We start from the raw sequence: 18,673 nt of genomic DNA on the forward strand, positions 1-18,673 counted from the left end.
CACTCTGTTGTTCCAGTGTAGACATGCCCTATAATTGTAACCCTCAGGGAAAGGGCCATGTCTTGTTTGTTAAGAACCACACATGCTGATGGTACTTTAGGAACAAATCATAATATGGAAGGTAATCTTCAGAATGGATGTATAGCTAAATCCAAAAGATTGGGGTAAAATTTTCAAAAGCGCTTAAGTGATTTAAGAGCCATTTCTAGAGTGCTTATTGACTTTCAAGAGACGTAGGCTCCTAAGTGCCTATGTGACTTTTGAGAATGGAAGTTACGTGCCTAAGTCATTTGAGCACATTCAAAACTGTTACACTTAGGCACTTGGGAGCCTAAATCTCATTGAAAATCAATAGGACTTTAGCGCCCATGTGATTTTTGAAAATGGAATTTAGGTTCCTAAGTCATTTAGGTGCTTTTGAAAATTTTACCACAAAACATAAAAATGTCTTTCTTGGTTATTGTCCTTTTATCATCATGAGTTAAACAAGGCCACTGCCTTTTTATACACTTCTACTGATATTTGCTTGTCACATTTCCAACTTCCTCTGACAACACTAAACAGTTTGATCCACACAAGAATGCATGCATCCGAGGAAGTGGATATTCACCCACAAAAGCTCATGCTCCAATACGTCTGTTAGTCTATAAGGTGCAACAGGACTCTTTGCTGCTTTTACAAGAATATAAAGTGCTAACCATCAGAGAGTGTCTAACCATTACAGGAGTGAAGTTCTGGAACAGCCTTCCATGGGGAACTGTGGGGGCAAAAGACATATCTGGCTTCAAGACAAAGCTTGATAAGTTTATGGAGGGGATGGTATGATGGGATAGCCTAATTTTGGCAATTAATTGTTCTTTGACTATTAGTGATAAATATACCAGCTGGCCTGGGATGGGGTGGGATCTGAGTTACTACAGAGAATTCTTTCCTGGGTGCTGGCTGGTGAGTCTTGCCCACATGCTCAGGGTTTAGCTGATCACCATATTTGGGGTCGGGAAGGAGTTTTCCTCCAGGGCAGATTGGCAGAGGCCCTGGGGGGTTTTCGCCTTCCTCTGCAGCATGGGGCACAGATCACTTGCTGGAGGATTTTCTGCACTTTGAAGTCTTTAAACCATGATTTGAGGACTTCAGTAGTTCATACATAGGTTAGAGGTTTATTACAGGAGTGGGTGGGTGAGATTCTGTAGCCTGCGTTGTGCAGGAGGTCAGACTAGACAATCATAATGGTCCCTTCTGACCTTAAAGTCTATAAGTCTATGAGCGCTGGCTCTCCATAGAGGTAGACTGATCTTGCATGTTCCACAGTGGGCTTGAAAAGTGACTAAGTGATACTGCATCCTCTCTAGGCAAAGGAAATCCTGTCATGGCATATTGTCACTGACTCTTTCCCTCTGTCACACAGGCTGGTAAAGGGATTCTGCAAACTCTCAAAGTCAATAATGATGCAGTAGCAGATCTGATTCCAGTAGACGTCGTCATCAACCTCATCCTAGCAGTTGGGTGGTACACTGCAGTTCACAGGTAGGGATGAGCCCTTGTTTCTCAGATTGCTGGTAAGGTATTATGATAAAATATGAATTTTAATGGGACAGCAAATATCATCCAACTTAGACTTCATGAGACAGGAGCATTTGATTCCCAAGTTCAATATCTTGTTTCCTGGGTGTAGTAAAGCCTAAAAGTGCTACAGAAGCCATGAAGACAGATCCTGGGACGTGGGGGAGCTTCTTATGCCACTCTGCAGGAATCCTTTTGGTCAGTAAGAGGATTACTTAGCACTTATAAAGTACAGGACATATACATGAATATATAGAACTGTAAAAATATTAACCATTCAAAGTGGGAATGGTTGAAAAGGCTGTCTCTGTCTAGTCTTCTAGACCCTCTTTAACCAAAGGAAAATTGATGGAATACAGGTTTCAGAGGGTGGCTGCATGTAAACAGGAAGGCAAATAAATATGTCCATGCGGGTGAGGGGTGGCAAGTAGGAGGAAATGTTAGAACCTGGTGAGGAGTGTCCTCTGGATTTTATATGGGCTAAATCCTTACTCACAAAAATCTCCCATGGACTTTATTAGGAGTTTTACCAGAGTAAATATATGGGTTTTCAGAATGTGTCCCATATGTTTAACTGGTGCTCTCCTGCCTAGTATAATAGGTTCATGAGGCAGAACTCAACTCCAGTTACACTCATTAACAACACTGTCCTTATTAGCCATCTTACAACTGGGCCCAAACTCCTACAGCCGACGAGTCATAAATATGATATGAGCAACCCTTAGAAAAAGCCAATATACACCCATATGCCACATCATCATCTCTCTGAAGCAGCTGTGTTGCACTGCAGAGTATCAGCTTTCATTTAAAAAAAGTAAGTTGACATATGTTACGGTTGCAGAGAAAACCTCTAAAATGTGAATTGAGTGTAAGGGCTTGTCTACATGGGGAAGTTAAGTTAGGGTGTGACTTTAAAATGCTGTAGTTATACCAGTAGAAGTCTCTGGGCTTGTATACACTTAAAATGCTACAACAGAACAGCTATGCTGCAGTAGTGCTTCACTGTAGACACTACGTATGATGACAGGAGGGATTCTCCGATCGGCGTAGGTAATCCATCTTCTTGAGAGGCAGTAGCTATGTCGATAGAAGAATTCTACATGAGGACTTAAGTTGGATTAATTACGCCACTCAGGGCTGTGGATTTTTCCATACTTATGTCAACTTGGTATAGACCAGGCCTCCATGTGGACATGGTTATTGCAATATAAGAGTGCCTTTTTCTGGTTTAGCTTATATCATTTTGGAAGCAGTATAAGATAAGCTGAAAAAGCCACTCGTATGCCTAATATGAAGAGTTGTTATACTTGTATAACGCCTGCAGTTTAACTTTATGGATATGATTACCAATGTAACTAGAAAAATCTCCCAAGTAAACAAGTAGTAACTGATTCAGAGAAGAGTCTGCAGAGAGCCTTGAACAACAGCTCTGAGGATTTTGAACTGTCCTACTCATCTCAGTGAGGTGTTCATCAGTGGGCCTCTGAATTATCATTTAAACATCAATGCTTATGTAAAAAAAGCAAAGAGAACTTGCAGATCTGCTGATTTACTGTAAGTGGTGTCTCATCATGGTGCCACAAGTGGATGGCATTTGGAACATAGCACCACTTCTCCCCACCCCCAATCAAGAAAGAGTCACGCTCCAGGATTATTGCAGTGTCCAAGTGCATATTCAAGGGGAAGAGAAGCACAAGCTCAAGGAGCCTAGCAGAGCCAGGCGGCACACACAATCATATTTTGAACATCTGCCCAATCTACTGTGAATTTTTGTAATTCACATGGCAAAGCCTGTTTTGTGGGCAGGGACTGGAAAATACCAGCAACACTTTGTCCTCAGTCTGGCTTCTGGATGTGAGGGCTGAGGGTTTGCTTTCTCTCACTTCATCTCTGCAGGTGGAGAGCTCTCCCTGTAGTCATTGGCCAGATGGGATCCTTACTCACAAGCTATGACAAGTGCCCGTTCCTCTGTGCAGTACAAGCACAAATGGCAGACCCAAGGTTCTCTGTTCTGCAGTAACTTTTCTCCAGCTAACTACAGTTCTGAACTTCTAAAATTCTACCTCTTTTTCATATTTCCTGCCCTACATGGTTACTGCCACTAAATGGCACTGAGTTCTTTAAAAAGGCAGCCGTTGCCAGAGAAATGGAATTTTTAGACTGCAGAACTGTAATCACAAGGGGGTTCTTCTCTTGAGGTATCAAGTTAGTCATTTAATTGGCCCTCTTTCCCAACCAGTGCATTGAATCAGCTATTCATACGGGTGTTTTCCAAATGGATCTTGGTGTTTCATAGATGGAATATATTGCTGTGGAAAAAATTGCATGATTTAAGTAGGTTGTTATGTTACAGGTTTGGGGGGAGGGAGCGATGTTAAACCCCAGTTCTTTGCTTGGTAAAGGCACATGTGTAAGCCACATTAAAGATTTAACATCTTTTCCTGTTTAACTTCTTGCTCTGAGATTTAAATCTTTGTGTAGTGGGAGCTATGATGTAAGCTTCATGGATTATGATAGAGGCCTATATAACTATGTGAAATCAATACAACCGAAAAAGGAGAGAAAACATGAAAGCCAGTCTTATCCTCTATCCCCTGAGCCTAGAGTGAAGAAAACTGACAAACAAGAGCCAGAATATGGGGAGCCAGAAATGAGCGTTAAAGGCAGCTTAGACTTTGCAGTTTCATTTTTTTCCTCATTCCCACCCAACAGCAGCTGGCAAAGAAGAGGGGTGCCCAGCACAAGCGAATGAGAGCACAACTGCTCCAATTCCAAAACACAAATGCCACTTTCCTCCACCAGGGAGAAGCACCCTCCATAGGCTGAGGAGTGCTATCTGACCAGCAAAGCAGGAAGCAGAGAGAGTCCCAGAGATGGACTTCCTGGGTCTGTGAGCTTTGAACCCCCCACCCAGGAAATGCTCTCTCCCATTGCTCCTCCAGGAGAAAGACGGGCCTGTCTTACCACAGAGACCCTGAAAATGACAAGCTCACACCTTCCATCATTCCCAAACTGCCTAATGCCTGCACCTAAAATAGCAGAGGTAGAAATGGCTCCTACTTGCAAACCCCCTTTCTGCTACTCTGGAGTGAAGTTTGAGCAGCGTTGTTCCTTTTCACAGCAACAGCATAATGGCTAGAGATATTGAGACCCTTTGCCAATTGGTTCATACCCAGGTCTCTGCCAAAACCAGCCACAACTAACACCCAACACTTCTCCTCTATCCAAGTCTTAACTGGAGGAAATGCAAACAGGAAGTGCAAACCAGGACCCAGAATGCAGATTGGTATAAATTTGCTGCCAATTGAATGCAGTCAGACAACAGTCATTTCATACAAACTTACAACAGGGGGAGACAACATCAGGATATCATGTTCTTGCTGATGAATGTGAAGTGAATTGTCAGAAAGCTCTTTATATTCAAGAGCTCCTGACCTGCGTCATTGAAACCTCAGTATACCACAAACCTAGACCTGTACAGGGCAAGGGTGGAGGAGTATCAGTCATCATATTCCAAATGTAAGAGAAACTACCTGGGGGAAAAAAATTAGAGGATCCAGTCATTCTGCAAATCCAGAGACAAGTTATACATGTGCATTATGCTAATCTATAGACTGCAAAGAGAAAATGTTTCCTAGAGGGACTGCCTGAGTTGCTGTCTAATATGGTTAATGACGTCCCAAGACTTATCCTGAGATCTTTCGTATCCATGTTGACAACAACTCAGATACAATAGCCCCAAACCTTCTCTGTATATTTTCCACCCTCTGTTTTTGACAAGTCATCTTTGGACCTGGATATGCTGCCAGTCATATTTGAGCTTGATTTTAGACTTGGCATGGATACAGGGGATACAAGAAACTGTCATTATCCTGGACTGACCACAACTTCCACCAGGCTGCGATCAAAACTGACCTAATGTCTAGGCAAGAAGGAACAATAACAATTGGCTTCAGGCTCAGGAACTGGATTAATTTCCACAACATTATTGTAGGTAACGCCTCACCACCAAAAAAGATCGCAATATAGAAAATCTAACCAGTCACTATGACAACTTATTAGTCACCTCTGTCACCGAAGTGCCCTTCTCCTCTACAGATCTCCTTTGTTTCTTTGACATGCTGAAACAAAAGCATCAGGTGGAAGGAAGCTGAGCTCTTGTGTGTGTGGCATAAAACTTGGGCAGATGCAGACAGAGACCAGTTAAGGAATTTCTGTGAATCTATGCACTATTTGTGGAAGAAATAAACTAACAAAAAAATTCCACCTCTCCTTCACTACAGCAACTGTTAAATCGTACTCTGCTGAACTATTCTGGACCATGAATTGTCTTGTTAATGGGGAATGCTCTCGCTCAGCTCCAGAACTCACTGTCTCCTGCTGCAAAGAACTATCACTCTACTTCTCATAAAATATCACCAACAACAGGGATGTGCTGCTGAAACACCATGTACTGTACATTGGCCTTTTCCACCATAACACAATGCCATCCTCCTCTGAAGCCAGCCAAGCACATAACAGGAAGTTCTAGAAATACAGGAGAAAAACTGAGCCACCACCTATGGCTTTGATCTAAATTCTCATTGACTAGGCAAAGAGTGTCTAGAGCATCTGGGACTCCTACTAACTGAGATATCTATATCTTCATTGAGGAGGAAAATCTTGCCACCCCCCTACAGCATGTCATAATCTGGCAAATACTTAAGAGACCATCTCTTGACATATTCACCCTCTGTAACTACCACCCAGTATCTAACCTAATTGAGAAGCTCTCTAGGTGTCTCCTTCATCTCTTCCTAGGTGCAAACAATATCTTTGACCCCTCCCAATCATGCTTCAAGCCAAGATATGGAACAGAGAAAGTGCTATTAGCACTGATGGATGAACATCCTTTAGCCACGGACAAAGGCCCTTCATCTACACCTGTAATGCTAGACCATGATACTGTCTATCTGATATCCTGCTTCAGACATGCAGGATATCAGCCATGATGACTTCAGTCATTCCTCTCAGATCGCAACCAGAAAGGTATGACTGATTTCTGCTCCTTCACCTGCAGAGCTCACACCTTTGGAGTTCTTCAAAGATCTGTTCTCTCGGCCATTCTGTTCCTTGTGATTTCATATCGATGTTGGAGACTGTGATCAGCATGAACTACAAAGCCAACAATGAGCAGATAACACATAGCCCTACATTACTTTCTCATCAGCTGAAAACAGCACCATTTCTCAGCTATCCAGGGCCTTGGTTGCAATCAGCAATTAAATGAAGAAAAGCCTCCTGAAGCTGAATCTTGGAAAGGGAGAAGGAAGCACTTCCAAGAACTCCTCACCTCTATGACAACACCCTTCACTGACGGCATCTGTCCTCAGATTAAGTCACTATTCACCTTATCTTCTCACTGCTTCTGGATGCCAGCCATAGCAGTGAAAAAAAGTCTTTTCCCATCTTCTCCTCGCAAGAAAACTATTACTCCTCTTGTCAGATTTGGAGTTAACTGTGGTGATTCATGCATTTATGACTATTAGGCTTATTCCTGTAATTCTCTGTATCTGAATATGAAACTAAAGAACTTAAAATGCTAGTTCAGATCACAGTAGCCCATGTACCCAGCAATGCATGGCTGCTGAGAGCCCATCGCTCCACTTTCCTGACTGGTTCCCAGTTGAATGGTGAAATGTAAGAATTCAGTCCTCCTCTTCTGTGGAACTTACCCATGTTACATGAGGGACCACTTCATCTCCGTGTGACTTGAATGCCCTATGACAACCACATTCCACTGGAACAAGAGACTTGTCAACCTCAAGTGTGAAACTAATGAATACAGAAGGTAGCATGTTCTCAATGACTGGCTTATGAATGTGGAACTCACTACCCAGGCAGATCAGGATGACCATGAACGTCAGTATCTTCAAAGCACAATGCAGAACCCACTTTTTTGATCTAGCCTTCCCACAGTGACACCACAACCAAAAATTAAAAACAATTAGGTAATGCTTTGCAAGGAACAAAGAGAATGAGATTTATTTTATATGTACATTTCATAATTTTGGGAGGAGATTAGATACCACAGTGATGTGCATTATGTAAAAACCTAGATAGTGGACGGCAAGTTGTAGGATAAAAATAAAATGCTTACTTGATGTGTTTTTTTATTTTACAAAATAAGGAACACACTTCAAATAATCAATATAAGTATAGCATGTATTTAAACAGTGACTGACACCAGCTGGACAGCTTTGAAAAACGTTCTCTAAATTCTCTTTATATATGTGTGGGGAAATGGTCAGGTTTTACTTCTAACCTGTCAAAATGGGTAAGAGATGTTTTTTTAAAGGACCTAAGTGATATAGGACCTGAACTCATCTCAAAATTTTTGAAAACTTTATCCAGTATGTTCACAGTGGTGATTGAAATGAGTAATCCCAGGCATGAAGCAAGCTGGTGTTATTTTAAGCAGACGTGTAGCACTAGATGAGGTCTTCAATGCAGTAGGAAGGTACAGAGATGCACTGCCCACAGGGAACATTTAGTATGTTGCCATTTATCTTACAGATGAGAAAACAGAAGCACAGAAAAGTTAAGAGATGTATCCCCACAGCTACGCAGTTGGCCTGATTCTTATTGACACTAAAGCCCAGTTACACCACTTGGACAGTGTAAAGGGCCTTCATGCATGCATAAATTACATTTACACCCACTTTAAGGCCTCTGTACGCTGCCAGCATGATGTCAAAAGGGCCTTAATGTAACTGAGAATCAGGCCTGAAGACTTTGTAGCAGAGCTGAACTATAACTCAGGTCAGTTCCCTTGCTTACCCACACTCAGTACCCCTAAGGAAAGGGCTAATCCAGCAGTCCTTGTATTTGCTACCTGCCAAAAAGGGGTTGGAAGGAAGATTCATTATACCCTCTTCATTTCCTTGTGCACCTGTGCACAGCCAGCCATGAGCAGGCTCATGGTAAATATAATATGCAAGAGCATAGTCTTCGCCAATGTAATTCCTACATAATAACACTGCTATGTGCAATAATCTACGACTGACAGTGTTGGCTAGGATGCAATTCATTAAATAATTCCCTATCCTCTAATTTAACTATGTTTTTTTTCTGTGGTTCTCTTGTTTAAAACCTGTGAGATTACAGATTGTCATTACAAACTTCACTTGGCTGGCAAAACCACTCTGTGTTGAAATGAGATATTTTGTGGCATGTAAATCTAAAGGGAGAGTCTGAGCATTTCTAGCATACATTTCTATTATCTACCTAGGGGCCTCTGGGGCATTTTATGCCTTTGTTTATTAGTGGTGCTGCTATATGGCTCAGTGAAAAAATCAATGATCAGGAAGGTTACTATCATTTCTGATCAGGTGACATTCTACAGGAAAACCTTATTCTAAAATATATCAGAGAAATGTGGACTTTATCACAGAACTTGCAACCTTATTCCAGGATTTGATTCTCTCTCTCTCCATCTGGGTAAATGAAACACGAAAGATCAGCAGACACACATTATTTTGGGGAAACTGGGGAAAATGCAAGAATTGCCCCACATCACCACTGATTTTTGGCTCTAGCAAAAGTGGCATCTTTCAAATAAATAATTTATAAAGTACATAGTTTTTCCCTAACTTTGGCTTGGACAAATGAGCTACAATACATCAAGAAAAACTTTGCAGTAAATACAAAAAATTGCTTTTATTAATAATTCCTTTATTGTTTTCATAGTTTGTTTAATAACTGATATATAGATAAGTTATTTATTGATTGCATACACTACCTAGATTCACTAGCTGGATTGATTAATCTTCATTTTTTAAATTGTATTTTGCCTTTATATGTAGGATGAACCTTGTTTAGTGTCCTTGTTTTAGGAGCTGTTGACTTTCATGCTTCATTGTAAGTCTTTGTGTGGCTTTACATATTCTTGCCTAATGGCTTTCACATGTATGTTAAATAAAGATTTGTTATTTATTGATTATACATGCACTTATTGTAGACCCTGCAGTCAGGTTTCATGGGCCCTAGTGCACAATGCATCCTTAGGGCTTAAGCCCTTCCTGCCCACGCTGTAGTTGGGGGGACAGGAGGCGGCTAGGTTATGTCAGTGGCCAACAGCAGCCTGGAGGTGTTAGCTGCCTTTCGACACTGTGTGGACAGGAAGAGACAAGCTACTTCCAGCCACAGGGGTGTGAAGGGAGAAAAGAAGAGATGAGCTCTGCAAATACACAGGCCAGGTCATTCCTTTCCCCTCCTCCACTTCCCCTGTGGTTAGTAGCAGCTCCTGTCCCTTCCCTCCCCCACAGTGCCAAAAGGCTGCTGCTGGCCACATTTTGGTGTGAACCCTGGCAGTAATCTGGGTATGGGGAGCATGTGACTTTGCATGCCCCCTCCCCCCCCCCCCATGTGTTGCCTCCGGAAGACATGACACCAGGAACCAGGAGAGGCAGATCTATCCGAGGGGCCCAGCCAAGCATGGAGGGCGGAGAGTGCTGGGCAGGGAGGGTCGGGTCAGGTCAGTCAGTCACCCCCTTGTGTGACAGAGGTATACGGGAGTGTGTGTGTGTCACCTCTCCCCATGTGTGTGCGGGAAGGTAGGGGTGTGTATGTCACCTCTCCCTGTGTGAACCCTAAAGCCTTAAAGATAAGAAGGTAAATAAAAATAATCCAGCTACGCAGTATTTCTTTTTAACGGGGGCTGAGTCAACTTGATGTTAATTTGAACGTTTGCACTGTATAGTTCTAACTGATTGCCATTGAACTCTCTTGTATATGAGTAATTTTACCAGGTGTCCCATATTCAGCGTAAGGAAATATGGTTACCTTACAGATTGGCATCTATTGGGATTTTCAAAAGCACCTAAGCAAGACAGGCACCTACTCCCCTTGAAATCAATAAAAGGCCATAGTCTGCTTGGCTAACATTTGCCCCCATCTCACTACTGTGCTGTTTGGTTGTCATGCTCAACCACAGATGTAGCTGCATTTCATTAGTGCTGTATGTTGTGTATAGATTTAAAGTATTTGGGGATGAAAGAACCTATGCACAAGTAAGATATTTTCTATTTTTAGAATGTATTTTGTTTGATTATTTATTATCTAGTTAGCTTGGATTAAACTATACACAGATAAATTCTGCTCTCATTTACACCTACTTATCTCCACTGAATACAGTGAAATTACAAAACTGTCCCATAAACTAAAATAGTACAGTCAGACATAGTTGCCATATTTTAGTTAAAGTATTTCTTGCTCCCATTCTCTTGTCCATGATTTTAAGCCCCATTTCAAGATAACTGGATATTTTTTTGTTTTCTTTCCACATTTTTAAATTCTCCTTCATTTTTCACATCATGTATTTTCCAGACCAAAACCAATGATGGTGTACAACTGTACAACAGGTGGAATCAACCCTTTCTGCTGGGGAGAGATAGGTAAGTTCTAACTAAAGCAAGAAGACAAACCATCAGTGGTGTTCCTGGGTGCCAAACACAGAAACAATAGTCCTGATTTTAGCTGACAGATTCAATAGCAGCAACTTGACCCTCTAAGTGCTTAACATGTGGAACTCCCTTTCCAGTGAACAGGTGTGTTGCGTACAGCGGTTTCACAGATCAGACTTAACCCCCTGTTCAGAAAAGCACTGAAGCATCTGCTTCCTTTTAAACGTGTGAATAATCTCATTCCTGCTCATCAGAGTGTTTAAGCGCATGCTTAATTTTAGGTGTTTGAGTAAGCCCATCCCTGCTCATCAAAGCACGTGCTTAAATGCTTTGCTGAACTTTTGAGGTTGTGAAAGAAGGAACAGGAGGTCATGACTTCAAGTTCCATTGGAAGATGCTATAAATATCTAGACCCAAATTTCCTCTTTTTTGCTTTATTGTGTTTAAATCCAAATTAGAAAACCCTTGACATGAAAGATGTAATTTCCGTCTAATTATCAGAATAGAAAAAGTTAGTATATAAAGAGAAAATAAAATAGTTTTTTCTTCATGTTTCTATGGTGCACCTTGAGGGTACAGTCTTCAAATAGAAATGTCTTTGATTCACTTGAAAAGATGACCCTGGAATGAACAGATTTAATTTAAGAGAGTTTGTCTTTCATTGGAAAAAGCTGGTCAATGGCTTTTTTTTTTTTTTTTTTTACACTTTTGAGTTAAATATTTTAAATCCAGCATGATGCTGAGTCAGAGGTGATGGAAATGTAAAGGATAAATCCTGAGGTCATTACTCAGAAAAAATGTCAGAAACCCAAGAGAAGAATTTGGCCCACATTGTAGAGGTATCTTCAGCTACAGTATTGCAAATCAGCATAATCAGTCAGTATACTGCAGCAGAAACATACTGGGCCTGATTCTCCACTGCCTTGAACAAACTGTCTTTGTACTGCTAGTCAAGGTCAAAGCCTTCATAACACTCCCATTTGTCACCTTTTCTATTTTATTTTCAGATGTAATTTTACTGATGAAAATACTGATAAATAAATGGGTTGTACCTAATCTTGTCCTATTACAGTGCTCATTAGTCTGACGAATCCAAGTTCCTAGTTAGACTGTGTAGTTCTGAATCCACCCATCCACTTGCATCCAGATGCACAAGACAAGCTTGTGCATGAGCAGTTCAGCTTTGTAAGTGGACTGAGGGCAAAATTCTCTCTGATCCGCAGTGCAGATCTGTAGAGCATATTCTTCCCAGAGCTGCCATTGAGGTCAGTGGGCATTTGCATGGGGATTGAGTGCAGAATTTGCAATGGAAAGATGTACTGTATATTTGGGAGCAGAATTTTGCCCTAAATTAAGTGGGACTGTTTCTAGAGTAGGTTGGAAAGGGGATTACCACATTAGTAGTTCAGGCTTAGCACATAAGTATTGTCTTCAGAAGCAAGTACACAATTTGAATTTCCGTTTCCTAGAAATAAAAATACATGCTTTTTAAATGGCCTTTATACATGACAGACTTTCTGAACCTTTCTCCGTGTAACTTCCTATCTATCCTCTGTCCTTTTCACATGGCTCCTACACTCCAGGACTTGTGGTGAGTACTTTTCATATACACAGATTTTTTAAGGCCAGAAGAGACCACGAAGATCTGACCTCCTGCATAACATATAGAACCTCACCCAATAATCCTTATTAAAGGCAGGACTGGTAGCACTTCCCATTATTATACCATTTTCAAAGTACTTATAACTTTGCCAAAATGTAATTGTTTGAGCTGAAATTTCCCTTGTCAAATGTCTGCCTCAGGCTGAATTGTTCTGGAAACTTACAGTCAAAATGGTCCAGCCATTTCCGAGAACAAAGGTAGGGAAAAATACACTGTTTTCCCTATGTTAAAAAAAAATACGAGCAAACTTTTTCTTTGAGATCTTCTAGAATGCCCATGCTTTGGAGTAGATAATTGATATTTGGAAGAGGAGGGGACTTTGTGTCATGGATGTCCCTTATGCCATCCCTATAAAAATTGACCCATAATTGGCTAAAAATAGCCATTGGAAAATCACAGTTTACACATGCTCAGTAGAGACCTCTTAGGGTTTAACTGCTAAAATCTCTTATGGCCCCATCTTTACTGAGCATGCTCAATCCTCTCACAGCTTCTAGTGCTGACCAGACTGAATTTGTACCACCCCACAGAGCGACTGAGCATGCTTCCTCCAACCCTGAGTTATGGGGATTCAGAAGGACTTTCCCTGTAATGGTTGCTCCAAGCTGAGGTGGGGATCATGCTTAAACAGAAGTCCTGAAAGTTGGAATCATTATTCCAATTTTACAGATAGGTAAACTGAGGCACAGAGTGATGTGACATGCCTAAAGTCACCCAGAAGGCCAGTGGAAGACATAAGAGCTTCTAAGTGTTGACTGGTTCTTTTCCCTGCTACCCAGAATGCTCAGGTCGGTAGTATTGACAAAAAGTCATTTGCCACATCTAACACAGAACCTGTTTCTATCTGGATGTATTATAGCAATCATTTGTGGATAAGCCACTACTACATTAACTCCCCCTATTGCATAGTCAGTCTGGGCTCTGTAATGTATAGTTAGCCTCCATTTCTTCTTAGGCTTCTTTACCGGCCATAAAGGTGCATAACAGGTAGACCAAATTTCCCTTTGACACCACTGATGCAGCAGCTGCTGCACTTTCTCTGTTACATCTGCACAGCCTCCCAGGGCACAGCATACTGCTTTTGTGGCTGGCGGGGGTGGGAGGATCAAGTCCCTCTATCCTAGCTATAAAACTTGTTCTGCCACAGTCTGTCTTGTGCTCTGCCTACACAGCAATAAGAGCTTTTAACTCTGTAACTTCCATTCTGTTTACAGGCTGGTAATGTTTAACCACATTCAGACCAGGTGGGCTACTACACACAGGTTAGCCAGATCTATAAAAAAAATTGTAGGCTCCACATACTGCTGCTGACAGAATCTCCTCCTTAGCATTTACTACCTATTCTTTTACCCCCATAATCACCTGTATCTTGCTTAGAGCATTTCCTTCCCTAACTTTGTGTCATGCAAATTGCTGCTCCACTATCTATTAATATATGTTTGAACATGAGGCTACCCCCATTTGTCTAATTTAATAGGACAAACCTGTTGTGCAGTGGCCTCAGGGCATGGCACCCCTTATTGTGGGGACAGGTTTCCAGCCTTCTCCTCTAATTCTTTTACCTGACATTCCAGAGCCTTCTTTTCTTCCTGCAACTGCCTGAAAGAAATCCATTCTCTTACCCTCTTTCTACGTAGGCTTCCTCTTCTCCATCCCCTTCCTTTTGTCCATGCACCAGTGCCTCTCCTGACCTCAATCTGAAACACCCTCGCCTCGTTTATAGGTAGGACTGTCTCCTCCCTCTCCCCTGACCATGCTTCAGCATGGGTAATAGTTTGCTCATAATCATGGGGCTGGGGTGACAACTGTAGGATTGCCATGGACACTCATCTGGTTGTTCTATTAATAATGATTCAGTATGCTCTTGGAAGTTCCTTCCCACTCAGTCATCTGGTCCATGACCCAAATTCTAATAATTCATAGCCCTTTCCCCTACCTCTGTGGGGCTTTCCCCAGGCAAAGATGTAACCTACTCATGTCACTTGTAGGTGATGGACTACCAAACAAAATTTCCTTTCTGGCTGGTGAGTGTTTACACATCCAGCAATTTGTGCGTATAAACCTCTGAATACACCTTTCAACATCTAGTTCCAATCTTTATCATTTAAATTGCTGTCCTCCATGATATCCGCAGCCATTCAAAGCCACTGACAAAACTTATTCCAGTGATCCCATGAGTTGGGACCTGGCTTTTTCCATGGAGACTGAAATTCCTCGGCTGCCAACAGTTTATCATCCAGAGTGTTGCAGATGTGATTACCATCCATCTCAGATTTTAGAATCATAGTGGCAGCCAGATAGGGCACCAATGGAGGGGCTGAGGGTTGGGAAAAGTAAGGAGGGAGGGACATGGGGAAAGACCCATCCTTTGGAACCGGCGGATCCCCATGATGGCATTGAGCCAGTTGGTCTCTAAAGTTTGCTACCTCATTCAACAGTTCATTCCATTCCTGTTGTATGCTATCACAATCATTAGATGATTGGTGGAAGTCTTATTTAGCTATTACTGCATGTATTTTAAAAGCTTCTCCTGTATCTCCATCCCCCTCAAGCTCGGGGGCAGTGTCTGAAGTTCAACTTCCTTAGTACAAACTGCTTCCATAACACATTAATTCCTTTCATTAATCCCTGTATAATGCAAGCTTTCTTCTGTCCTTCCTTCACTTTCAGATCTAGCATGATTAAGGGACTTCTGAATCTCCTCTCAGGTCCCTGTTTTCTGGGGATCAATGTCATAGGGACCTCCCTTGTCACTGACCCAAACTTCCACAAAGATAACCAAATGCATATAGCAAAGCCCAGTTATGAGCTTTACTTTATCCCAACCAGGCCCCACAATAGTCCTTCAAAATTCCCCCCAGGACTGTATGCTTGGTGACCATCATGGGCTCCACTCCCAGTCATGGCACCAAACTGTTGATGGTTCTTCTTCCCGCTAGCCAGAACCCTCAGGTTCACAGACAGACTCCTGAGTTGAAAGAGCGTGTCATTTATTCGCTGCTTCAGTGAGTGATCGGTCCACCAAAACAAGGCACAGCATAGGGTTAAAAGTAAGCGCACAGCCACATTTAGGTGTGCCTTAAATGCATTGTTACAAAGCTATTCATGACATATTGTATAAGCACTTTTTCTGCCTAGCACTAAGATTAATTTGCTAACTCAGTTGTTTACCTGGCTGAATGCTGACCAAGTTGTTTACCTGATCAGATTGCTGACCCAGTTGTTTACCTGGTCAGGTTTCTGGCTCAGCTTTTTACCTGGCTGTTCTCTTTCCTTGCCAGAAAAGCAGGCATCTTTTCATATGTCCCAACACCTAAAACATATATTCTCCACAAAGGAAATAAATTACTCAAATTTAAACAGTTCATTATTAAATGTGCAGTAAACTCTGCACACATGGATATCTGTAATTAGCATCCCCTTTTTAAAGGATATTTTTGACCTATGCTCTTGTGGTATCCAGTAAAATTTTGCTCAACTTTCAATCAAGGAAATTTGGTATCAGTCAAGCAATATTTTGCTGACCCTTTGAGTGGCTGATTCCAGTAAGTTTTTTAGTGTATCGTTATTATCCAGTGTTTTCTTTTTATCTTTCAGTTTAGCCGTTTTCATCTTTTAATATAACACTTCCCCTGGTATGAAGCTTCCTTGATGTAAAGTGTCACTACAGTCAGTGAGGTTGCATGGGAGCAGAATTTGGCTCTTTGTAAGGAGCCAGATCCTGATAAGAGATTAGCTTAGTAATAGGAGCAATGCCTTAACTAATTTCACTGTCTCTGACATATCATTTTGCTGTGAAAATTGGGAGTCCCTCACATTTTAAGTATTAAATGGGACTGACTGTAGACTGTATGACTCTGTTGGGATTTCTTTCTTGAGACCAGTTGCATGTTTCTTTTATGAATTATATTTTCTTTTCACCAAGCAGTTGAAATAGTTCATAAGAATTAATGAGCTGCAAGATGTGCAAAACAAGCCTCCAGGGCCAAATTTATCCCTGGAAGAACTCTAGTGAAATCAAGGATGAATTTGGCCCTTTCGGCATGGGTGTGAAAATAAGGGCCAGCCCCTCATCAGACATAGACTGGTGACTCCAATGAATCTGTGCCGATTTACACTGAGAAACTATTTCTAAATGTTTTTTCCCCTGCTTTGGACCAAATTCTGTTCATCACCCATACAAATATATAGAAATTAATGGAGTTACACTGGATTTTCAGTGGAATAGCAGATGGAAGAATTTAGGCTAAAACGTGTTTTCTCTAAAATGTTAATCTTTCTTTAGTTCTCTTCTACTTCCCGTACTCCCCAGGTTGATTCTAAGGGCTTGTCTACACTTGGAAAGTTACTGAAATAGCTATTTTGAAATAGTTATTTCGGTAAAAGCCCGTCTGGACAATCTTATTCTGAAATAAGAGTGTTCGTAAGTGGGGACCTATACCAAAATAGGATAATTATTATTCTGGAATATGTGTTTCACTAAATTTCCATGTGTAGACAAGCCCTAAATGTCAAATTATCCAATTCCTTAAATTGTTATTTTATTCCCTTTCAAAATAACATACCACTGAAAGTATATTTGTGTCTCTTTTCTATTATTGTTATTATTTGTTGTTATTGTTACAAAGTCTGTGCCCCACAGCTAAGCATTAACCTGAGGTAATCTCAAAGCAATTTGTTCTGCTTTACTGCAATTTAGGTCTGGCCAATAAAATCAAAGTGGGTTAATCTTGCTAGCTGCAGCATACACAGTATGTTCTGAAACTTCTAGTCAAAAGCAGTTATTCAAACAGGCTGCAATATGGTTTTCACTGTGTGAATATTAATGAATTTCAAGCCATTCAGTTTTCCCTTGATGAACTGGGTAGGGCAGAAGGAGTTCTAATTCTGACCCACTGAAATTCTAAATGGGCTTCTAGAACTTTCTTTTATTATTAAGCAAGGAGAAGTGGGGAAGGCTGTCCTGGTGTCATTTCAGCAAATCTATTGGGGTTTCATTTGTGCTCAGGTTTCTTTGCCTGCCCTGAACAACCTTAATATGGCCCTCTTGTACACATCCATTATGATTAGTGCTGAATGAAATTTTTTGGCTGAAATGTCTGTGGGGGGGGGTGAGTTTTATTTTTGTTTGTACGTGGATTGGGATTTTTTTTTTATTTCTGAAAAATGCAGATTTGGGTCAGCTGAAACATTTAATGAATCTGTGTTGAATTACTTCAGTTGAAAAAAACTGAGCAAAATTCTGAAAAAGTCTAAATGCTTCAATTTGAAATTTTCAAGATTAAACATTTTGACTTTTTGATTTGAACCAACTTTTCATTTTGAAATTTACTTGAATTCGCATACCTCATTTTAGGCCCAGATTTACCTCGTTCCCACATAAACCTAGTGCTTGGACACTCATTACTAGACATTATTTACAACAGAATTGGTGTACAAAAGGTTAGAGAAAATATTCTAAAAATTAATGGTTTATTTTGATGCTTCCTACACCAGTGTCCTTATATGTCCCACATTTTACATTCATCACATATAGTGACATATGTGAGCTTAGATACATAATGGCCTTGTACTGATAGCTATGATACTCTTATACTGATTTGGGATTTTGAACGGTTGGGGATGATTTTCAAAAGAGTTCAAGGCCAGATGTTCAAAGTCAATTGGAGCCACATTTTCCAAAGAGCTCAACTTCCTCCCATTTATACATGTAAATAAAGGTCAGATTCCCAAAAGTGCTCAGCATGCAGACCGCTTTTGAAAATCTAGCTACTTAATCTGACCCCAGTTGTGAGTACTGACCACTTCCTATAGAGCAACATGCCCAGGCACACAGAGGCTAGTACACATAGTACATATGTCAATGCAGCCAGCTCAGTGAAATAAGGCCTGTGATCTCTCCAGTGTAAGGCCAGGTCTACACTGCGACTTTAAATCGGTTTAATGGCCGATATACCGATTTAACGCTGTATCCGTTCACACGACGTCGTCATTAATATCGAGTTAA

The 18,673-nt window shown here is 41.1% G+C and overlaps 1 protein-coding gene across 4 annotated transcripts in view; it reads left to right on the forward strand.

Moving 5' to 3' along the window:
* Nucleotides 1-18,673, forward strand: part of FAR2 (fatty acyl-CoA reductase 2) — a 239,770-nt gene that overhangs the window by 197,694 nt on the left and 23,403 nt on the right. For all 4 annotated transcript variants that reach the window (XR_012656761.1, XM_075070688.1, XM_075070684.1 and 1 more), the window contains 2 exons: nucleotides 1,406-1,524; nucleotides 10,927-10,994. Coding sequence is in view for 3 of the 4 variants with exons in the window: in XM_075070688.1 (XP_074926789.1) it covers nucleotides 1,406-1,524; nucleotides 10,927-10,994 (187 nt within the window). In the remaining variant the exon portion in view is untranslated. The remainder of the gene's footprint in view (nucleotides 1-1,405; nucleotides 1,525-10,926; nucleotides 10,995-18,673) is intronic.

This window comes from Chelonoidis abingdonii, chromosome 1, assembly GCF_003597395.2.
Source record: "Chelonoidis abingdonii isolate Lonesome George chromosome 1, CheloAbing_2.0, whole genome shotgun sequence".
NCBI classification, from domain to species: domain Eukaryota; kingdom Metazoa; phylum Chordata; order Testudines; family Testudinidae; genus Chelonoidis; species Chelonoidis abingdonii.